General features: G+C 41.3%; 1 protein-coding gene across 2 annotated transcripts; it reads left to right on the forward strand.

Annotated features, from left to right (window-relative positions):
* Nucleotides 1-11672: 11672 nt before the first annotated feature.
* On the forward strand, nucleotides 11673-22910 carry LOC108709658 (replication factor C subunit 2-like). Of its 2 annotated transcripts, XM_041584126.1 has the most exons (7): nucleotides 11679-12120; nucleotides 13478-13547; nucleotides 14848-14903; nucleotides 15342-15433; nucleotides 15776-15875; nucleotides 22374-22474; nucleotides 22555-22910. In XM_041584126.1, exons 1-7 carry the CDS (start codon nucleotides 12020-12022, stop codon nucleotides 22800-22802), a joined length of 768 nt encoding a protein of 255 aa, XP_041440060.1. In that variant the 5' UTR covers nucleotides 11679-12019; the 3' UTR covers nucleotides 22803-22910. The 2 variants fall into 2 exon arrangements, 1 of the variants encoding a protein (XP_041440060.1); XR_005965868.1 differs by lacking the exons at nucleotides 13478-13547; nucleotides 15342-15433; nucleotides 22374-22474 and having other exon boundaries at nucleotides 11673-12165; nucleotides 14848-14889; nucleotides 15774-15875; nucleotides 22555-22693.
* Nucleotides 22911-24313: the final 1403 nt, after the last annotated feature.

The following is a 24313-nucleotide window of genomic DNA, read 5'->3' on the forward strand; positions in this document are numbered from 1 at the left end:
GCTTGGCGTCTGAGCCGGATAGCGCTTTTTACCTACTACTTCTTAGAGAGAGAAAAGTCAAATTAAAAGGTATGCTCACCTTGGCGTCTGAGCCGGCTAGCGCTTTTTACCTACTACTTCTTAGAGAGAGAAAAGTCAAATTAAAAGGTATGCTCAGCTTGGCGTCTGAGCCGGATAGCGCTTTTACCTACTACTTCTTAGAGAGAGAAAAGTCAAATTAAATGGTATGCTCATCTTGTCATCTGAGCCGGATAGCGCTTTTACCTACTACTTCTTAGAGAGAGAAAAGTCAAATTAAAAGGTATGCTCAGCTTGGCGTCTGAGTCAATTAGCTCTTTTTACCTACTACTTCTTAGAGAGAGAAAAGTCAAATTAAAAGGTAAGCTCAGCTTGGCGTCTGAGCCAGTTAGCTCTTTTTACCTACTACTTCTTAGCGAGAGAAAAGTCATATTAAATGGTATGCTCACCTTGGCATCTGAGCCAGATAGCGCTTTTACCTACTACTTCTTAAAGAGAGAAAAGTCAAATTAAATGGTATGCTCAGCTTGGCGTCTGAGCCGAGTAGCGGTTTTTACCTACTACTTCTTAGAGAGAGAAAAGTCAGATTTAAAGGTATGTTCAGCTTGGCATCTGAGCCGGCTAGTGCTTTTTTACCTACTACTTCTCAGAGAAAGAAAAGTCAAATTAAAAGGTATGCTCACCTTGTCATCTGAGCCGGATAGCGCTTTTACCTACTACTTCTTAGAGAGAGGTAAGTCAAATTAAAAGGTATGTTCAGCTTGGCGTCTGAGCCAGTTAGCTCTTTTTACCTACTACTTCTTAGAGAGCAAAAAAGTAAAATTAAAAGGTATGCTCAGCTTGGCGTCTGAGCCGGATAGCGCTTTTACCTACTACTTCTTAGAGAGAGAAAAGTCAAATGGTATGCTCAGCTTGGCGTCTGAGCCGGATAGCGGTTTTTACCTACTACTTCTTAGAGAGAGAAAAGTCAAATTAAAAGGTATGCTCACTTTGGCGTCTGAGCCGTATAGCGCTTTTTACCTACTACTTCTTAGAGGAGAAAAGTCAAATTAAAAGGTATACTCAGCTTGGCGTCTGAGCCAGTTAGCTCTTTTTACCTACTACTTCTTAGAGAGAGAAAAGTCAAATTAAAAGGTATGCTCAGCTTGGCGTCTGAGCCGGCTAGTGCTTTTTTACCTACTACTTCTTAGAGAAAGAAAAGTCATATTCAAAGGTATGCTCACCTTGGCGTCTGAGCCAGCTAGTGCTTTTTTACCTACTACTTCTTAGAGAGAGAAAAGTCAAATTAAAAGGTATGCTCACCTTGTCATCTGAGCCGGATAGCGCTTTTACCTACTACTTCTTAGAGAGAGAAAAGTCAAATTAAAAGGTATGCTCACCTTGGCGTCTGAGCCGGCTAGTGCTTTTTTACCTACTACTTCTTAGAGAAAGAAAAGTCATATTCAAAGGTATGCTCACCTTGGCGTCTGAGCCGGCTAGTGCTTTTTTACCTACTACTTCTTAGAGAGAGAAAAGTCAAATTAAAAGGTATGTTCAGCTTGGCGTCTGAGCCGGCTAGAGCTTTTTACCTACTACTTCTTACAGAGAGAAAAGTCAAATTAAAAGGTATGCTCAGCTTGGCGTTTGAGTCAATTAGCTCTTTTTACCTACTACTTCTTAGAGAGAGAAAAATCAAATTAAAAGGTATGTTCAGCTTGGCGTCTGAGCCGACTAGTGCTTTTTTACCTACTACTTCTTAGAGAGAGAAAAGTCAAATTAAAAGGTATGCTCAGCTTGGCGTCTGAGCCGGCTAGCGCTTTTTACCTAATACTTCTTAGACAGAGAAAAGTCAAATTAAAAGGTATGCTCTGCTTGGCGTCTGAGCCAGTTAGCTCTTTTTACCTAATACTTCTTAGAGAGAGAAAAGTCAAATTAAAAGGTATGCTCACCTTGTCATCTGAGCCAGATAGCGCTTTTACCTACTACTTCTTAGAGAGAAAAAAGTCAAATTAAAAGGTATGCTCAGCTTGGCGTCTGAGCCGGATAGCGCTTTTACCTACTACTTCTTAGAGAGAGAAAAGTCAAATTAAAAGGTATGTTCAGCTTGGCATCTGAGCCAGATAGCGCTTTTTACCTACTACTTCTTAGAGAGAGCAAAGTCAAATTAAAAGGTATGCTCAGCATGGCGTCTGAACTGGCTAGAGCTTTTTACCTACTACTTCTTAGAGAGAGAAAAGTCAAATTAAATGGTATGTTCAGCTTGGCGTCTGAGCCAGATAGCGCTTTTTACCTACTACTTCTTAGAGAGAGAAAAGTCAAATGAAAAGGTATTCTCACCTTGGCGTCTGAGTCGGCTAGAGCTTTTTACCTACTACCTCTAACAGAGAGAAAAGTCAAATTAAAAGGTATGCTCAGCTTGGCGTCTGAGCCGGCTAGAGCTTTTTACCTACTACTTCTTAGAGATAGAAAAGTCAAATTAAAAGGTATGCTCACTTTGGCGTCTGAGCCGGATAGCGATTTTTACCTACTACTTCTTAAAAAGAGTGAAAAGTCAAATTAAAAGGTATGCTCAGCTTGGCTTCTGAGCCAGTTAGCTTTTTTTACCTACTACTTATTAGAGAGAGAAAAGTCAAATTAAATGGTATGCTCAGCTTCGCCTCTGAGTCTGTTAGCTCTTTTTACCTACTACTTCTTAGAGAGAGAAAAGTCAAATTAAATGGTATGCTCAGCTTGGCGTCTGAGTCAGTTAGGTCTTTTTACCTACTACTTCTTAGAGAGAGAAAAGTCAAATTAAATGGTATGCTCAGCTTGGCGTCTGAGTCGGATAGCGTTTTTTACCTACTACTTCTTAGAGAGAGAAAAGTCAAATTAAAAGGTATGCTCACCTTGTCATCTGAGCCGGATAGCGCTTTTACCTACTACTTCTTAGAGAGAGAAAAGTCAAATTAAAAGGTATGCTCACCTTGTCATCTGAGCCGGATAGCGCTTTTACCTACTACTTCTTAGAGAGAGAAAAGTCAAATTAAAAGGTATGCTCACCTTGTCATCTGAGCCGGATAGCGCTTTTACCTACTACTTCTTAGAGAGAGAAAAGTCAAATTAAAAGGTATGCTCACCTTGTCATCTGAGCTGGCTAGAGCTTTTTACCTACTACTTCTTAGATAGAGAAAACTCAAATTAAAAGGTATGCTCAGCTTGGCGTCTGAGTCAATTAGCTCTTTTTACCTACTACTTCTTAGAGAGAAAAAAGTCAAATTAAAAGGTATGCTCAGCTTGGCGTTTGAGCCGGCTAGCGCTTTTTACCTACTACTTCTTATAGAGAGAAAAGTCAAATTAAAAGGTATGCTCACCTTGGCATCTGAGCCGTATAGCGCTTTTACCTACTACTTCTTAGAGAGAAAAAAGTCAAATTAAATGGTATGCTTAGATTGGCATCTGAGCCGGATAGCGCTTTTTACCTACTACTTCTTAGAGAGAGAAAAGTCAAATTAAAAGGTATGTTCAGCTTGGCGTCTGAGCCGTCTAGCGATTTTTACCTACTACTTCGTAGAGAGAGAAAAGTCAAATTAAATGGTATGCTCACCTTGTCATCTCAGTTGGATAGCGCTTTTACCTACTACTTCTTAGAGAGAGAAAAGTCAAATTAAATGGTATGCTCACCTTGTCATCTGAGCCGCATAGCGCTTTTACCTACTACTTCTTAGAGAGAGAAAAGTCAAATTAAACGTTATGCTCAGCATGGCGTCTGAGCCGGCTAGAGCTTTTTACCTACTACTTCTTAGAGAGAGAAAAGTCAAATTAAAAGTTATGCTCACCTTGTCATCTGAGCCTGATAGCACATTTACCTACTACTTCTTAGAGAGAGAAAAGTTAAATTAAAAAGTTATGCTCAGGTTGGCGTCTGAGCCGGCTAGCTCTTTTTACCGACTACTGCTTAGAGAGAGAAAAGTCAAATTAAAAAAGTATGCTCAGCTTGGCGTCTGAGCCGGATAGCGCTTTTTACCTACTACTTCTTAGAGAGAGAAAAGTCAAATTAAAAGGTATGCTCACTTTGGCGTCTGAGCCGTATAGCGCTTTTTACCTACTACTTCTTAGAGGAGAAAAGTCAAATTAAAAGGTATACTCAGCTTGGCGTCTGAGCCAGTTAGCTCTTTTTACCTACTACTTCTTAGAGAGAGAAAAGTCAAATTAAAAGGTATGCTCAGCTTGGCGTCTGAGCCGGCTAGTGCTTTTTTACCTACTACTTCTTAGAGAAAGAAAAGTCATATTCAAAGGTATGCTCAACTTGGCGTCTGAGCCAGCTAGTGCTTTTTTACCTACTACTTCTTAGAGAGAGAAAAGTCAAATTAAAAGGTATACTCAGCTTGGCGTCTGAGCCAGTTAGCTCTTTTTACCTACTACTTCTTAGAGAGAGAAAAGTCAAATTAAAAGGTATGCTCAGCTTGGCGTCTGAGCCGGCTAGTGCTTTTTTACCTACTACTTCTTAGAGAAAGAAAAGTCATATTCAAAGGTATGCTCAACTTGGCGTCTGAGCCAGCTAGTGCTTTTTTACCTACTACTTCTTAGAGAGAGAAAAGTCAAATTAAAAGGTATGCTCACCTTGTCATCTGAGCCGGATAGCGCTTTTACCTACTACTTCTTAGAAAGAGAAAAGTCAAATTAAAAGGTATGCTCACCTTGGCGTCTGAGCCGGCTAGTGCTTTTTTACCTACTACTTCTTAGAGAAAGAAGTCATATTCAAAGGTATGCTCACCTTGGCGTCTGAGTCAATTAGCTCTTTTTACCTACTACTTCTTAGAGAGAGAAAAGTCAAATTAAAAGGTATGCTCAGCTTGGCGTTTGAGTCAATTAGCTCTTTTTACCTACTACTTCTTAGAGAGAGAAAAATCAAATTAAAAGGTATGTTCAGCTTGGCGTCTGAGCCGGCTAGTGCTTTTTTACCTACTACTTCTTAGAGAGAGAAAAGTCAAATTAAAAGGTATGCTCAGCTTGGCGTCTGAGCCGGCTAGCGCTTTTTACCTACTACTTCTTAGACAGAGAAAAGTCAAATTAAAAGGTATGCTCACCTTGTCATCTGAGCCAGATAGCGCTTTTACCTACTACTTCTTAGAGAGAAAAAAGTCAAATTAAAAGGTATGCTCACCTTGGCGTCTGAGCCGGCTAGTGCTTTTTTACCTACTACTTCTTAGAGAAAGAAAAGTCATATTCAAAGGTATGCTCACCTTGGCGTCTGAGCCGGCTAGTGCTTTTTTACCTACTACTTCTTAGAGAGAGAAAAGTCAAATTAAAAGGTATGTTCAGCTTGGCGTCTGAGCCGGCTGGCGCTTTTTACCTACTACTTATTAGAGAGAGAAAAGTCAAATTAAAAGGTATGCTCAGCTTGGCATCTGAGTCAATTAGCTCTTTTTACCTACTACTTCTTAGAGAGAGAAAAGTCAAATTAAAAGGTATGCTCAGCTTGGCGTTTGAGTCAATTAGCTCTTTTTACCTACTACTTCTTAGAGAGAGAAAAATCAAATTAAAAGGTATGTTCAGCTTGGCGTCTGAGCCGGCTAGTGCTTTTTTACCTACTACTTCTTAGAGAGAGAAAAGTCAAATTAAAAGGTATGCTCAGCTTGGCGTCTGAGCCGGCTAGCGCTTTTTACCTACTACTTCTTAGACAGAGAAAAGTCAAATTAAAAGGTATGCTCACCTTGTCATCTGAGCCAGATAGCGCTTTTACCTACTACTTCTTAGAGAGAAAAAAGTCAAATTAAAAGGTATGCTCAGCTTGGCGTCTGAGCCGGATAGCGCTTTTACCTACTACTTCTTAGAGAGAGAAAAGTCAAATTAAAAGGTATGTTCAGCTTGGCATCTGAGCCAGATAGCGCTTTTTACCTACTACTTCTTAGAGAGAGCAAAGTCAAATTAAAAGGTATGCTCAGCATGGCGTCTGAACTGGCTAGAGCTTTTTACCTACTACTTCTTAGAGAGAGAAAAGTCAAATTAAATGGTATGTTCAGCTTGGCGTCTGAGCCAGATAGCGCTTTTTACCTACTACTTCTTAGAGAGAGAAAAGTCAAATGAAAAGGTATGCTCACCTTGGCGTCTGAGCCGGCTAGAGCTTTTTACCTACTACCTCTAACAGAGAGAAAAGTCAAATTAAAAGGTATGCTCAGCTTGGCGTCTGAGCCGGCTAGAGCTTTTTACCTACTACTTCTTAGAGATAGAAAAGTCAAATTAAAAGGTATGCTCACTTTGGCGTCTGAGCCGGATAGCGATTTTTACCTACTACTTCTTAAAAAGAGTGAAAAGTCAAATTAAAAGGTATGCTCAGCTTGGCTTCTGAGCCAGTTAGCTTTTTTTACCTACTACTTATTAGAGAGAGAGAAGTCAAATTAAATGGTATGCTCAGCTTCGCCTCTGAGTCTGTTAGCTCTTTTTACCTACTACTTCTTAGATAGAGAAAACTCAAATTAAAAGGTATGCTCAGCTTGGCGTCTGAGTCGGATAGCGTTTTTTACCTACTACTTCTTAGAGAGAGAAAAGTCAAATTAAAAGGTATGCTCACCTTGTCATCTGAGCCGGATAGCGCTTTTACCTACTACTTCTTAGAGAGAGAAAAGTCAAATTAAAAGGTATGCTCACCTTGTCATCTGAGCCGGATAGCGCTTTTACCTACTACTTCTTAGAGAGAGAAAAGTCAAATTAAAAGGTATGCTCACCTTGTCATCTGAGCCGGATAGCGCTTTTACCTACTACTTCTTAGAGAGAGAAAAGTCAAATTAAAAGGTATGCTCACCTTGTCATCTGAGCCGGATAGCGCTTTTACCTACTACTTCTTAGAGAGAGAAAAGTCAAATTAAATGGTATGCTCAGCTTGGCGTCTGAGCCGGATAGCGGTTTTTACCTACTACTTCTTAGAGAGAGAAAAGTCAAATTAAAAGGTATGTTCAGCTTAGCGTCTGAGCCGGATTGCGCTTTCTAACTACTACTTCTTAGAGAGAGAAAAGTCATATTAAAAGGTATGCTCAGCTTAGCGTCTGAGCCGGATAACGGTTTTTACCTACTACTTCTTAGAGAGAGAAAAGTCAAATTAAAAGTTATGCTCACCTTGGCATCTGAGCCTGATAGCACATTTACCTACTACGTCATAAAGAGAGAAAAGTCAAATTAAAAGGTATGCTCACCTTGTCATCTGAGCCAGATAGCGCTTTTACCTACTACTTCTTAGAGAGAGAAAAGTCAAATTAAAAGGTAAGCTCAGCTTGGCGTCTGAGCCAGTTAGCTCTTTTTACCTACTACTTCTTAGCGAGAGAAAAGTCATATTAAATGGTATGCTCACCTTGGCATCTGAGCCAGATAGCGCTTTTACCTACTACTTCTTAAAGAGAGAAAAGTCAAATTAAATGGTATGCTCAGCTTGGCGTCTGAGCCGGATTGCGCTTTCTAACTACTACTTCTTAGAGAGAGAAAAGTCAAATTAAAAGGTATGCTCACCTTGTCATCTGAGCCGGCTGGCGCTTTTTACCTACTACTTCTTAGAGAGAGAAAAGGAAATTTAAAAGGTATGCTCAGCTTGGCATCTGAGCCGACTAGTGCTTTTTACCCACTACTTCTTAGATAGAGAAAAGTCAAATTAAAGGTATGCTCGGTTTACCCTTGGGGACTCAACAATTCATGTTAATCTAGGACTAATTTCCTTTTACCCAATACAAAAATCACATTCACAATCTAACACCAAAAATACTTAAAAACATCATAGCCATATGGAGAATACAATACAGATGTTAAAAAAACCGCTAATTAAAACACTATACAGTTGTATTTTAAAAAAAATAAAAAACCTTATGCAGAATCCATATCTAACATCACAATATAAATCTAGATTGAAAAACCTTATAAATTTAAATACTTCATTAACTAAAATATCATTAGATAAATAACAATATACATGTTTATTAGAACAATTAAATTGCTAAGGACCCTAAGGGAACCCCTACTCTTTCTCTTTGCTTGGGGCCACATGCTAGACCAAAGAGGCCCATCAAACCAGCCCTATACCAAACCTGCGATGAAGGACCACTTTGGTTAAGATAGTTATCCCTGCAAAGCGACCCACCCCCTTGGGGACTCAGCAATTCAATAGTTAATCTAGGCCATGAGTAAACATGTCATCTTCTGCAAAGGAGATTGAGGACCCAGTCTTGCAGATTTTGCAGGACTATGCACAGTCAAAGCAGATTCAGGACATATTAACTGTGCATGATCCTGCAAGGTCTGTGCTGGCAAATTTACAGAAGAGTATCCAAACAAAGTGGAAATTGGTGACTTTGAACTTCACTGAGTAAGTCTGCAGATTTACTGCAATTCGCCACACAGGGACACTTTAAAAAAGAAAAGCTATTGTGGGGAGGGAGCATGGGGGGGGGCAGTAGATGGAGCTGAGGATGGACTAGGGTTGGGTTCTCTTAACACAACATCACCTGGGCTTTGTGAAACATCGACATTCGACAAGGGGAATTTGAGCAGCTATAGCTGCAACACTAATTTCTACACAGAAACGTCCTTTTAAGCCTTGATGCAGAAAAGGCGTTTGACAAAATACTCTGGCCTTTCCTATTTCAGATATTACAACATAGGTACTTAGGCAACATTTTTGGAACATACATATGTAATCTATATACGAATGCACAGACTAGACTACTGATAAATGGAACCATAACAGACCCCATAAACATACATAGAGGCACTAGATCTTTAGAGGTATCAAAATAGGAGAACATGAAATGAAACTCACAGCCTTTGCGGATGATCTTCTCCTATGCAAATCCTAAGCAAGCACTACCAAAATGGTGGCGTTCCCTAAGCTATTATACAGACTACAAAGCCTCCCCCTATTAATCAAGGACAGGGACATCCAAGCACTCTATAAACTATTTAGGAACTTTATATGGAATGGGGAATTAGCCTTAAAAAACTTTAGCAAAACACTTTAAATGGAGGCCTAAATTTTCCCAATATTTGGCAATATAACATGGCAGCTACAATGAGGCACTTAAATGACTGGATTCACAACTCAGACATTTACACGAACACGTTTCAAGAACAACAGTTTATCCCCCATATGAAATCACAGACAACCCCTTATTATAAATCAACATTTCGAAAGAGAAAAATGTGAGTGTCCCCCAAAACAATGAATCAATCGGTTAAAAAGTGAAAAATTTATTAGGACATCAGAGCAAGACCTATCGCGTTTCGTGCCTGCTGGGGCACTTACTCATAGGTGAATTACTGATTAGTTTTGTGGTAGTACCTATATAGATTTTTTGGCACCAACAAAAACCATATTATTATTAACCCCTTATTATACTCTACATGGCAAACATGTAGAAAACAAAACAACCTAAACAGCATTCACTCTCTACATTTACCCTTTTTATTGAATACAGACTTCCAGAGTGGGCGGACACGAGCAATATATCAAAATTGGAGACAAGAGGGGGTGACGATGGTACGCTGAAGATAGCAATCGCAAACCTTTAACACTTACACAATTTCAAACCAAATTTCCATTCCTACAGCACAATACATTTGCCTTCCTACAAGCTCAGATGTATACCAGCAGGAGCATAAGACTCTTAACAGACAAAGACTGGAATAATTCTTTGGACAGATTCCTCTTAAGAACCAACTCCGCTAGAGGAGCTATATCTCAGAATTACAAATTTTTACAGGACGACATTGAATATAATAGTTTACCTACAGGACCCGAACAATTGACAATAGCTATACCGGAATTAACAATGGAAGACTTATTCAAGATGTACAAACAACTATGGTATACCCTACCTTCAAGTATATACCGGTATAGAGAAATGTTTCTAAATCTGCTACACAGAGCATATCTGAGTCCGGAAATACTTTTTAAAATGAATAGGAGGGAAAGTAGCGATTGCCCGAAATGTGGACAAACCAAAGCTAATCTCATACACTGTCTATGGGCCTGTCCATTTATCAGAAGGTTCTGGAATCAGATACGTGATTATGCAACAAGACACTTGGTTAACTATATTCCACTGTCAGCGGCCTGGGCACTCTGGGGCATAACCCCGAACATTCATACCAAAATTACACAAAATTGCATCTAAAAGAAAAACGTAGATACTGCACCTTATACATAAGCAGAAAAAAAACAGCTCCCCTGGAATGTAAAATGGCTTTGCACTGCCCATGTAAATCTGCAACTAGCATCTCCATTAAAAACAAGCATATGAACCTTATTGCTGCATTTATGTAGCTCCCATTCAGTGCAAAATCATATATCCCAACTGTAAATGCAGTCAACAGAAAGAATAGCCCCAAGAATGGCAATAACAAAAGCTGTCATAAAATCACCGTGGGAAAAAGCAGTAAAATTACTTACACACTAGGTAATGAATTCACTCTATACATAAACAGAATAAATCAGCTATTTAAAATTGGATCTCACTTGCTTCAATCATCTGCCTGTTAATCTCCTCTCTGACAAATGCTGCTTGTCAGTCTTGCTCTTTCCCTGTGCATTTAGCATGGCAGTTATAAACGGTCACTATTGCACGCAGCATCCCATAATATTACACACAACATCCCATAATATTACACACAACATCCCATAACTGGCACTTACCAGCATACATAATTAAAAATGTGCCTATTTGCTGGATTATCCCATCTCAGAAATCTTCCCTGACAAATGAAATGGCTTTTATTGCCCATGTGTAACTAGCCTCTTGTCCAATAACACAGATTTCTATGATTGGTGTGCTTTATGTATTTAGTTAATCAAACCAAGTCTCCCATTTACTGACAAATGCAGACTTAGTCCAGAAAAAGAACTTTTCTCAAAACATGTCAAAACAAAAAGCTGCTGCAAAATCACAGAACAAAATATAGCTAATTAACAAGAAAAAACCACCATATGCATAAAATCAGCTTTTTGAAATTGGATCTTACTTGCTTCACTCTCCTGCCTGCTCTTCTGCTTCGATTATTTCTTGATAATCTCGCTTTTCTGCCTAACGTTCTCCCCTTCTTTGCCATCTTCTCTCTTTTCTCTACGTTTTTCAGTTTTTTGAGGGCTCTTTCCTCTCCTTTTTCCAATTTTTGAGGGCTCAGGTCCAAAAGTGCTGAGGAGATACACCACATGATAGTCTGCTTACCAACTGACTTAACTGACAGAAAATGGCAGTTGGCTACAACTGGGTCATCTGACCCTGGGTCATGTGATCATGGCTAAGACTATTTCTTTACAGTTTATATCCTCAGATATTTTTAATTCAAAGTACACACTGTTAATCAGCAGGTATACCCCCTTCCAAGCCATGGCTCAGACTCCTGGCATCTCAACAGAAAGTTCCCGGGAAGTCTCTTAGTCAATATATTTTATCCCTGGTTCTGACAGAGAAATGTCAGTTGGAGCTCAGAGAAATGGCAGTTGGACCATGTGACCACTGGTCATGTGATCATGGCAACTTTTATCTCACTTAAAAGTTTAAATACATGGATGTTTTTAATCCAAGGTACCTGATGTTAGATTGCAGGTATAGTCCCCTTCCAAGCCATGGCTCAGGTGCCTGAATAATGTCATTCAGCCAGTTCAATAAAGACATATTCGGTCACATGACATTGTTTGACCACTGAGCTGCACAACTCCCGACTGCACTCCACGACAGCCAGCCTGTTGCACCCTTACTTAGTTTTACCTTTATATATTTGTTTTAGGCTTTAGGCAAATGATTTTGCTACAGGATCAAGTTACTATCTAGTTTCAACACTCACTGTTTCAAAATCCATATTTCACTCACTTTTCACTAAAGTGAATTGTTCCAGGGTAATTCGGCTTCAGCTATCGCATGTCCTCTAGTGGATACAGCCGGTACCGCCACCCAAGAACTCCACAACTTTATGGTAAGAGCGCAGGACTGGCCTTTCTTGGGCGGAGCGTGTGAGACTGCCGGTCACGTGAGGCCTGTGTACTTTCTGGCGCTGGCGGGAAGAAATGATGGATGTGGAAATGGTAGAAAGCTCTGCCGGGGAATCGGGCAGTAAACAGGCTGCCTCGGCAAGCAAGGGCCTGGCCGCAACTTATGAACTTCCTTGGTGACCTACTTGGGAAGTTTCTCACTCTTTGGGGATACTTACAAGGTATTGTCCACAAATAGGTTCAGCGTTACGTTATGCTGTATTGCTTTAGTACGTTACGTTATGCTGTATTGCTTTAGTACGTTACGTTGTGTTACGTTATGCTGTGAGCTGTAGTTCTGGTATAGCTTGCATATATGTGATAGGGCATCAGAGGGTAAAGTGAGATCAGATGCATTGTGGGAATTCAGAGGGCTAGCTGCCATTTAGCCTGATACTGTCCCTTCCATTTAGTATTATGTAGGTCTGGACTGGGATTCAAAACAGGGACACAGAGGCCCTAACAGCCCCCCAGCAGTCCACTAAATACTGACTATGGCAATTTACAGCAGCCCCTCTGGCATTTGCCAGAACCCACAGATTGCCAGTCCGGGCCTGGTATTGTGACATTGGCGCATGGATGGAGCAGCCAGGCTGCTATATAAGGTGGATGTGTTTGTGCCATTCTCTCTTATAGTGCAGACACAATCTGTGGCAGTAATATTGTAGTTGGTAATGTCTAATGAAGTTGGGAGTTGTAGTTCATACCTCCCAACATTTTAGAAGTAAAAAGAGGGACAAAAATGTTTTTCACACGTAGAACAGCAAAATGTCTTGACCACGCCCCTTTATGTGGCCACACCCCCTACTTACCATATTCGTTTTACAAAATTTGGCAGGTTATGAGAGTTTGAAAATATTTCTCCTTATCTAAACTGTTTTTGTTACGTCTCAAAATTGTGGTCTCCTGACTCCTTACTGTACACACACACACACACACACACACACACACACACACCTGAGGCGGAAGTCACACGTAGCGCTCTTTTACTGCCAAAGAAGCGACATCTACATAAACAGGAAGAGCTAAAGAGCCACTGGGAAGTGGGATATTGAGCCCACAACCCGGGACAGCGGGACAGGCAGCTTAAGGCGGGAATGTCCCGCGAAAAATGGGACAGTTGGGGGGTATGGTTGTAGTTCAACCACAACTTGTGCGGCCCTCATACTAAAAGTCAGGATATTTCATAGCAAAAAAAAAATAAACTGGGGTTGTTTGGTCAATTACTCACAGGCACTTTACTTTTTTATTATAAGGACTGTACCACTGCTATCATGATGTAACGCAGGGTTCTGGGCCCTGATTGGCCACTGTAGCTCACCAGGGGTTGGTTCCATGTGCTTGTGGAAAGGGCAGCTCAGTCTTTTGCTGGGGGCTCGAATTAGTCTGACCTGTCCCAATTATACCTAAGTCCTTAGTGCAGCACCAAGCTTAGAAATCATTTGCCAATTGTGTTCTTTTTTTCTTCTTTTTTTTTTTTAATCTCCCCCACAGGGTAGAAAAATACAGACTGTTAAAGCTAAATGAGATTGACGGAAATGAAGAAACAGTCAGTCGCCTAGAAGTTAGTAGTAGAACTTTTTATCAGTGGTTTTTATATTCTGGTATTTCTTGTTTCCTAAATACTGTCTTGTGGCTTTAAAGGGATTCTGTTATGGGAAAACATGTTTTGTTTTGGTTTTTTTCAAAAGTGCTGCTCCAGCAGAATTCTGGAATGAAATCCGTTTTGAAATCCGCAAACAGATTTTTTAATATTTCATATTGGTGTCTGGGGGACATGGGGCTAGACATATTGTCAGTTTCCCAGGTGCCCCCAGACATGTGCTCTGATAAATTTCAGTCACTCTTAACTGCTGCACAGCGAGTTGGAGTGATATGATTCAGGCATCGGAGTTCACAGGCGCTTCGATAATCTTCAGAATGAGAAGTTGTTGCAAAACAGAAAATTGCACCATCTGCACATGCGCCGCCAAGTTGGTCTGATTCCGAAGAGAAGAAGATGTCGTCCGTGAACTCTGATGCCTGAATCTGCACTGAGGGGTAAGTAAAACCTTAGGGGCATTTGCCCACTGTAACACTTAGTCTGGAGGGAGGGGGGTCTATGTAGGGTAAGGGAGTAGGGTTTTTTTTTTTTAACTTTAGGGTTGCATTCTGCTTTAAGGTGTGAGCTGTGTTTGTGCCACACATTTTGGCCCAAATATTCTGTTGCTCTCATCTAACCACAAATTTTATTTCTAAAATTGCAGCTGGGTAACTAATGTTATGTACCAAATCCTAGATGTGCTTTCATGTTTTATAATAATGAGTTCTTATGTGCCCTCCCACAAAGGCCATTGTTATGCAGGGTTCTTTGTATTGTTGTCTGGTGCACATTTAGGGTAATGGCACACAGGACATTTTATTGCCCTTGCAAATTAGCCTTTCACGCGGGTGACAAAATGCCCAACATATACTGTACCTATGCATTCAAAAGAATGAATGTCACCAGATGACTGGCTAATACTGGTCATATACTCTTCTCTACATATAAAGAGACAATCCCAGAAATTTCCAGAGATTATTTGGCGTCTAGAGGTTAGTTTCTCACCTTTGCCCCCTGGCTGAAACTGCACTGTCCGTTCTTTCTTTTCCTTGTGACATAAAAAATTGCATCGAGTGCTTTCAAATTAAAATATTACAGAAAATGCAATTTTATGGTAGAACTTGTAATTCAGTAAACGAGAGAACTGGTCAAGAGGCAGAATAATTTAGCAAAATGCTGTACATTGTACAGAGAAATGCAAACACCTACCTAACACTAAAGTTGCCTTATATATTAAATATGTTTTAGAGGTTCCAAGTAATGCAAAATCTTCTTTATTTAGGTCTTTGCAAGAGAAGGAAATATTCCAAATAGCAGAATTGTGGTAAGTGTTTCTACTACAGCTATGGGATCCGCTATCCAGAAACCTGTTATCCAGAAAGTTCAGTGTTACAGAAAGACCATCTACCATAGACTCCATTATAATCAAATAATCCAAATTTTAAAAAATGATTTCGCCTTTCTCTGTAATAATAAAACAGTATCTTGTACTTGATCACAAAATAAGATATAATTAATCCTTATTGGAAGCAAAAGCAGCCTGTTGGGCTTATTTAATGTTTACATGATTTTCTAGTAGACGTATGAAGATCCAAATTATGGAAAGATCTGTTATCCGGAAAACCCGAACATTCTGGATAAAAGAATATATATATATATATATATATATATATATATATATATATATATATATATATATATATATATATATATATATATATATATATATATATATATATATATATATATATATATATATATATATATATATATATAAAAAAAAACAACAAGTATTTTGTGTTTGGAACGTGCACTTCTGGGTCCCACCATGAAAGAGTCTGTCTTAGAGCTCAACGCCTCAAATGACCGTTCTGTTTTTCTGCTTGTTATAAATAAATATTTGCATAAATTAGTTTACAAGATTTTAAGCCCTGATATGAATTGCAAACCATTAGGCACAGTTGGAAAGTTTTAAAACTGGGGGCAGTGGCATTGGAAGTTCACTATAGATCATCTTTGCCAGCAGCTTTTATTTGCAGGAAAAATGCAGCATGTTGCTTCTTAACCTGCGTTCGGCGTCTACATGCGCCTGTGTGAGTTCAGCCCCGTTGGAAAAAACGTAATGAGTCTTTGTTTGTTTTATTCAAGTTGCCTTTATGTGGTTTATAGTTATGCAAAGTCAATAATTTGCTTCATTTTTCTTCTTAGAGGCATTGATGTAATGAGAAACAAAATTAAAATGTTTGCTCAGCAGAAGGTCACCCTTCCAAAAGGGCGTCACAAAATGATCATATTGGATGAAGCTGACAGGTATTTATATTCCCAGTTATTAAAGTTTACCATATACAAAAGAATGGGCAAGAATAAAAACACGATGTCTAATAATAACCCTGGTTTTGTGGGTTTGATCCGGAGATCTGCACTTCTGCACCTCCAACAATAAGTTACAGAGTAGATTCTGATAATCTTTATTGTTGATTCTTTTAGTAAATTAGCCTTATAGTTAGACTAAACTAACATGGGCACAGATCCTAAATGGCAACAGAACTTGTGTAAGATCTGGCTGTTCTTTAGTTCACTGTGTAGCGATTGCAAAAATATAGAAATTTTTTCATACTCACCGTAATTTCTATTTCCAAGTCACTTCCATGGCAGCATTCACCAACATGGGTTAATCCCGCCTATCAGGTCACTGGACAGGAAAGAGTTAACGATTGGTATAAATACCTTGCTCCTCCCAGCAATCCTCGTCTAGTAACAAGCTCCAGAAGAAGGGAGGGAAGTTGGTGAATGCTGCCATGGAAGTGACTTGGAAATAGAAATTACGGTGAGTATGAAAAAATTTCTATATTTCCCAAGTCACCCATGGCAGACAATTCACCAACATGGGATTTCCCCAAGCTTAAAGAAGGGAGGGATCATTATCGATCAACCAAAAAACTTTATTTAGCATGAACAACAGATTGCAAAATCTTTCTTCCAAACTTTGCATCTTGAGACAACATCACATTCAGTCTGTAATGACGAATGAAGGTACAAGAAGATGTCCACCTCGCAGCCTTGCAGATGAGGTCTGGCGGGGCCTTGGCTTCCGCCGCCCAGGAAGTAGCCATGGCTCTTGTAGAGTGAGCCCTCAGGTCCTTAGGAATCTCATTGCCTGTCAACCGATAAGCTAGAGCAATGCAGGAGACAATCCAGCGGCCAATCGTAGATTTAGCTGGTGCCATACCCTTTCTAGGGCCCCTCGGAATCAGGAATAACTTGTCAGATTTTCGCCAATCCTTCGTTCGCGTCAGATAATGCGAAACGGCCCTCACCAAGTCCAAAGTATGCCATTCTCGCTCCTTGTTAGACTTTGGAGACGGGCAGAAAGAAGGTAGTGTAATTTCCAAATCGGCATGAAATTGGGAGATTACTTTTGGAAGAAACTCAAAAGATGGTCTCATAATCACTTTGTCCGGATAGACAACTGTGTCTGGCTCTTTTGCTGACAAAGCAGAAATCTCACCAACCCTGCAAGCTGAGGTAATAGCGACCAGAAACAGGACTTTCAACGTCGCATGCCAGTCCGAGGCTTTCCGCAAAGGCTCAAAAGGTGAAGACATTAAGGCTCGTAAGACAATCGTAAGGTCCCAAGGTGGAACTCTGGATTTCTTGAAAGGACACACCCTTCTCATTGCGTTGAAGAACCGGTTAACCAGAGGCTCCTCCGCCCAGGAATGACCACACAATGCAGATAATGCGGAGACTTGACCTCGCAGGGTGCTTGTGCTAAGTTTTCTCTGGAAACCCACAAACAGGAACTGAATCACCTGTTGGACAGTAGGATCTTTTGGGTCAAACTTGTGTTGTACTGCAAATTCTGCGAAACACTTCCAGACCCTGTAATATTGAGCCGAGGTAGAAGCCCTCCGAGCCTTCAATAAGAAATTCACCAGATCTTCCTGGAAACCATATTCTGCTAGCCTCTGCCTTTCAATTTCCATGCCGTCAGTGACAGGGAATCCACTCCCTCGTAGACCACTGGGCCCTGGGATAACAAATCCGGCTGAAGAGGCAGTCTCAGAGGTGGCTCCACTGCCAAACTCTGCAGGAGCGGAAACCAAGGGCGTCTCGGCCAATACGGAATTATGGCTATGACCAAGGCTTTTTCGACATCCACCTTTTTCAACACCCTCCAAATCATTGGAAAGGGCGGAAAAACATAACCAAATATCCTGCTCCAATCCTGGAGGAGTGCATCCACTGCTTCTGCCAGAGGACATGGTGCCCTGGAGAAGAACCTGCTGCACTTGTGGTTTTTGTCCGTGGCCATAAGATCGATTTCTGGCCTTCGGAACCTCTGTACTACGCCTTGAAAGGTTAGCAGACATAAACTCCATTCTCCTGGTTGCAAGGTGTTGCGACTGAGAAAGTCTGCCTCCGTATTCTGACTGCCTGGAATATGTAAGGCTGTCAGCCCTTCTAGATTTTCCTCTGCCCACGTCATTATTGGGGCCAGTTCTTTTAGCAGTCGGGCGCTTCTGGTGCCACCTTGCTTCTGCACATAAGACACAGTTGTAACATTGTCTGACTGAATCTTTACCCAGGCATGTAGAATCTTTTCTGAAAAGGCCAGCAATGCCTCTTTCACGGCCCGTAGTTCCAGAATGTTTGAGGAGACAACCTGCAGGTTCCAATGACCTTGAACACTGCGGCCTTCCAGTACTGCACCCCAGCCTCTCTCTGAAGCGTCTGTCGTGATCACCACATACGGGGGGTTTGCGAGGACCATCCCCTGAGTCAAATTTCCTACAACCAGCCACCAACTTAAACTGTCTTTGGCGTCCTCTGAAACTACAATTCGTGAATTTAGTTTCAACTGTCTTGAAGCATTCTCCCTCAGGAAGAATTGTTGGAGAGGCCTCATGTGCCACCTGGCCCACTTCACCATCTGGATCGTAGATGCCATGAGACCTAGGACCGACATGCATGATCTTACTGAGACTCTTTGTTGTTCTTTGAACTGTCTTATTTGTCTCAATATATGCTGTATCTTTTCTTGAGGAAGTGAAACTATTCCTTCCTGCGTATCCAGGTGTGCACCCAAGAAGACCATCCTTTGTGACGGAAGTAAGCTGCTCTTCTCCCAGTTTATTACCCAACCGAACTGTTGGAGTACCAGGATTGTTCTGTCCCTGAATTTCAGAGCTTCCTCTCTTGATGAAGCCACCAACAGAATGTCGTCCAGGTAATGAAATATAGGCACACCTTCTACTCTTAGAAAAGCCACGACCGTGACCAGGACTTTCGTAAACGTTCTTGGGGACGTTGAGAGGCCAAAGGGAAGGCAGGTAAACTGGACATGTTGACCTCTGAAAGCAAATCGAAGATACTTCCGGTGTGTCTTGTGCACTGGTACATGGAAATATGCGTCCTTCAAGTCCAGATTTATTAGCCATGATTGTGGAGGAACTGCTTGTAGGATGGACGTCAGTGATTCCATTTTGAAGCGCCTGCAGTTGACAAACTGATTCAGAGGGCGTAAATCCAGTACCGGTCTGAATGCCCCCGAGGCCTTCCGGACTAGAAAGAGCTTCGAATAGAAACCTAAGCCCTGTTGGGACTTCGGAACCCATTCGACTGCCCCCGAGTTCAGGAGTTGATCTACATACTCCTGTAACACTTGGTCCGAACCTGGTACCTGCGGGACTGAAGACATCTTGAACACATTGCGAGACGGCACCCTGTGGAACTCCAACTGATATCCTTCCTGAATCACCCTCAGGACCCATTGGTCTCTGATTTTTGAGGCCCAGACCGCATAAAAGGATGTTAGACGTGCCCCCACTCTGCTGGTCTGAGCCGGCCTGATCTCATTGCTTCTTCTCCGTATGGCTTGAGCTGAAAGTAGAACTTCTCCTATTGGGAGGCCTACTTTCCCCCCTTGTAGGCTTCCAATTCGTCTGTCTTCCGGCAGTCCTTCCATATCTAGGCTGTCTTGAACCCCGAAAGGACCTGTTAATGGGGGAACTAGGCCTCCCCCCTTGACGCCTGAATCTCTTCTCCTGCGGCAAAAATACACTCTTGCCCCCGGAAGCTTTCTTAATGATGGAATCGAGTTTCTCACCGAAGAGCATCTCTCCCTCAAACGGCAACTGACATAAATTCCCCTTAGAGGCTGAATCCGCCAGCCATGGCTTCAACCACAAAGCCCTTCTTGAGGACACCGAAAGTGCCATAGTTCTTGAAGCTAGATGTACCAGATCTAGAGAGGTATCTGTCATGAAATCCACCGCTAGTTTCAATTCAGACAACATTTCACGTAACCCAGACCTTTTGACATTAGAAGAAATAGCATCTTCCAGGTTATTCAACCACACCTTCATAGCTCTTGATGTGGAGGTCATAGCTACTGCCGGTCTACAAGTTGCTCCTGCCGCTATAAACGTCTTCTTGAGGTTGGTTTCGATCCGTTTCTCCATTGGATCACGGAAAGCTGCTGCATCATCCACCGGCAGCGTCGTCTTTCTTGCCAACCTTACCACCGCAGCGTCGACTTTAGGCGGATTGTCCCACAATTTAGAGAGAGACTCCTCCACCGGATACTTTTTTGCAAACTTCCCCTGGATAACAAACTTTTTCTCTGTTCTCTTCCATTCAGAGCTGATGATTTCCTTAATTGAACCATGCACCGGGAAAGTCACCTGTCTTTTCCTGACCGATGGGAAGAATTTATCTGCTGAACTAGACTTAGGTAGCTCTTCCGAAAGACATAGCGTCTTCCTTACTGCCTTTACCAGATTCTCTATCGCTGTAGGATCAAATGCAATCTCTTCCTCAGAAAACACTTCTCCCTCCTCTGAGAGTTCTGAATGTGCGTCCCCTGGAGAATACAATTCTTCATCTGACACATCCGATAGAGACTCATATGGCAAATCTCTGACCCTCTTAGCTTTCCTCTGTACCCCAGAGGTAGAAGCAGTAGCCTCTTGCATGCCTTGTACTACAGCTTGCTTGATGATGGAGACCAGAGCATCCAATTGTGGGGCTCCTGAAGGCTGAGGGTCTGCAGACGCTACTGGGTCCGTAGCTGAAGCCGCTTTCTTTGAGAGAGTAGGCTCCCCTTTCTGCAATTCAGTTGACATATGTAGGCTGAAAATGGAAAAGACAACCATCAGCCACTAATTATCGTTCTCTCTCATTACATCCATATATCCACAGCCAGCTTACCTAGGACCTTTGGGCTGAGATCCTTTTCCAGAGCCAGGCTGATCCATAGTAACCTGTAACACATTATTCCATAAGCATAAATTCAATTACAAAAGCAAGATTCCACTGGAAAGGCACTCACAGTCTGTAGCCGAGTGAACCAACGCTCTCCAACTTCCGGCGAAGTGTACTATCACATCCAGCCAAAACGCCAGCCTTGCCCAGCGTCTTCTTATTGCGTCACTTCCTGACGCCGTTTTCCCGCGCGTCAGTCCGGTCGCGCGTCACTTCCGGGCGCGCGCGTCCATTTCCGGGCGCGCGTCTTCTTTGAGCGCGCGTCTTCCGCGTGCGTCACTTCCGGCACGCGTCACTCCGTTCGCGTCAACTCAGGCGCGCGTCTTACACGCGCTTCCGCGTCCGTACTCGACGCGCGTCCGCGTCAGTATTGGCGCGTGTGCTCTTCCATGGAACAAAAACACTTTACCCAGCCTCGAATCCATCTGAAACGGCTGATCCTCTGGACTGCTTCATCCTCCTCTCTACCTTTAGGAGGGAATTCTTACAGCAGCTCCAGCACACAACCCTGCCCAACGGGTTCTTCTCACCACAACCCGTATAGGGTGCACTTGGAGGCATCAGAGGGGAGAGAGAGAGAGAGACCCACTCTGGTATGGTAAGCTTAGCAGCCTTTTAGCCATCTGTAGCAGCCTGTAGCAGTCTGTAGCAGCCTGTCGTGACCTGGACAGGAAAAAAGACGAGGATTGCTGGGAGGAGCAAGGTATTTATACCAATCGTTAACTCTTTCCTGTCCAGTGACCTGATAGGCGGGATTAACCCATGTTGGTGAATTGTCTGCCATGGGTGACTTGGGAAATTATAACTTCTCCCATTCTTGTGCAAATGTATTTTGTGGACATTAGAATTTTTCTTATTTACTTGTTTAAAAGAACGTATACCAACAACCTTTTCATACATTTTTTTTTTTTAAAAAAATCAGGCACTTTTTTTTAACATTTTGGGCCATATTTAGACAACATTCAAATTTAGCAATTTTTTTGCATTAAAGGGGTTGTTCACCTTCCAAACACTTTTTTTAAATTCAGTTGTTTTTAGATTGTTCCCCAGAAATAAAGACTTTTTTCAATTACTTTCCATTATTTATTTTTTTTAAATTTTTTCCAAAATCTAAGTGTAAAGTTGAATGTCCCTGTCTCTGGTGTTTGAGTCTGGCAGCTCAGTAATTCAGGTGCAGATTCTGAACTGTTACAATTTTGCAACATTTAGTTGATACATTTCTCAGCAGCATCTCTGGAGTATTAGCAACTATTGTATCAAGTCTAAGAGCTGCCTGTAATGAAACCCAGAGATTCTGCTCAGAAGGGACAAAGATAAGAAATGTATCAACTAAATGTATCCATTTGGAACAGTTTACAGGATCGGCGACCCCCCCTCCCAGAGCTGCTTTAGAAGGTGAAAAATGACACTTTACACTTCAATATTAGAAAAACTGTGACACATAGAAAATAGAAAGTCATTGGAAAAAGTCGTTATTTTTGGTGATCTATCTGAAACCAACTAGTTGTTTGAAGGTGAACAACCCCTTTAATTTTTTCCCAGCATGACAGATGGAGCCCAGCAAGCTTTGAGAAGAACTATGGAATCCAATTCCAAGACGACACGCTTTGCTCCGGCATGTAATGCTTCAGACAAGATTATTGGTATTTTCCTCTTCACAGCATTCCAGATTTTGAACTTATTGGTCAAGGTGACTGCCATAATTCTTTTCTATTTTATGTAGAGCCCATCCAGTCCCGATGTGCAGGGCTTCGTTACACAAAACTGACAGACGCTCAAGTCCTTGCAAGGCTGATAGAGGTTGTTGAGAAGGAGAAAGTTCAGTGTACAGATGATGGGCTTGAGGCTATAGTGTTCACTGCACAGGGAGATATGAGACAGGTACTGGTGTCTAAAGACATACGTTTTACCCTGTACATTGTGGAATCAGCGGTGCTAAAGCTGACCATGACCAGATGTAAAGATTTTTAAAAGATCCAATCCTCATCGTGAGATCACGATTATCTCGGAATGATCATATGAATTTTCCATCAACTAAAAAGACCAATTTGCCAGGAAAACAAAGGGGAGCTGCCTGCTTGGCCCTGCAAACATAGATAGATTGCACTGGGACCGATAAAGATTTTTTTAACCTGGCCGATCAATATCCTGACAGATGTCGGCCGAAAAATCATAAGGTTTACGATCGTTCGAATCCCACTAACTTCACGATAATTTTGAAGAATTGGTCGGACTTCGGCAAAATCGGTCATTCGGAAAGAAAAATCTTTGCGTCTATGGGGAGCTTAACACTCAAATACCTGTGCCACAGATGCTGTATGTACTTGTATTGGTACATGTACTTGTGTTCTGTGTGAAAAACACATTGCATAGCAACTGCAGCAGATAGCACTAAAAGAGTTAAATATAAGTCTTCTCATTTTACTTAGTGATAGTTTTGAACAGTGTAATGGTAATATTTATTACATTTATAGTGAATTGTTAAAAAATCTCTGCTAAAGCTTGACTGTCGATAAACTTTTTTGAGTCTAATAGAAGTAATAAAAAAAAAAAAACTGGACTTGCTGAGTAATTATTGAAGATGTTTCACTACTCATCCGAGCAGCTTCTTCTGTTCAACTGACTGGTGTGGGAAGTTCTCGGCATACAGGCTCTTCACTTATCCAATCACAACGGCATATTGTAACTCTTCAGAGAGGTGACATCTGAATTCACAGAGGTGTTGGTTCTGCGTAGTTACTGTGATAGGATTATCCAATGTGTCATGCAACTCCTAGAAACAGATGTTACTTGTGAGAGTTGCATGAATGGATGTGTGAAGTGTTCTGATACCGCCGACGTACAGACCTTTTTTGAGGTTCCCCTAATGTAGACACCATCCCCTTTAATACACTGAAGTTTCTTTTTTCAACAGAAGTTAAAATTAGTAATACACCACAATCATTTAGGGGGTTATTTATCAAAATCTGAAATGTTCTCACTATTTTCTGAAAACCACTCAGACCATATCTGCAGACAGGTTTCCTCTATTTATCAACTGCGATGGGCGACTCTGTCCCATTTCACTTTGACAAAAAATCAGCGTAATGGCGAAAAGATAGCGAAACGCATTGAAGTCAATTGGCATCAAAATAATTTTGACAATTTTTTACGTGTGCAACAATTTTTATATGGGCGACTTTTGTCCAAATGCATAAAAGTCAATGGGTGTCAAAATTATTTTAACGTTCGACAATTTTTACATGCGCAACTTTTTTTCCGGTGGTTAATTTTTGCATTACTTTCCTGAAAAAAATGCTAGTGCAAATCCATGCCTGGCAAATAAATTCACTCATCACTATCGATAAAATTTCTTGTGAGGGAAAAAAACTTGATGAAAACATGAAGTCCAAATTTTAAGCTTTTTTCGGATTTGTCGCTAAAAACTGCAACTTTTTTGGAATTGATGCCTGTAACTTTATTTATTGAACAAAACCCCAAAG

Source organism: Xenopus laevis, chromosome 2S (genome assembly GCF_017654675.1).
Source record: "Xenopus laevis strain J_2021 chromosome 2S, Xenopus_laevis_v10.1, whole genome shotgun sequence".
NCBI classification, from domain to species: Eukaryota; Metazoa; Chordata; class Amphibia; order Anura; family Pipidae; genus Xenopus; species Xenopus laevis.

What these genes read in the sequence shown, in the direction of transcription:
- LOC108709658 (XM_041584126.1), top strand. Translation starts at nt 12,020, where the DNA reads ATGATGGATGTGGAAATGGTAGAAAGCTCTGCCGGGGAATCGGGCAGT. An exon ending in GCAACTTATGAACTTCCTTG is followed by an intron (nt 12,121 to 13,477) that starts GTGACCTACTTG and finishes TCTCCCCCACAG; the next exon opens with GGTAGAAAAATACAGACTGT. An exon ending in TGCTTCAGACAAGATTATTG is followed by an intron (nt 22,475 to 22,554) that starts GTATTTTCCTCT and finishes TATTTTATGTAG; the next exon opens with AGCCCATCCAGTCCCGATGT.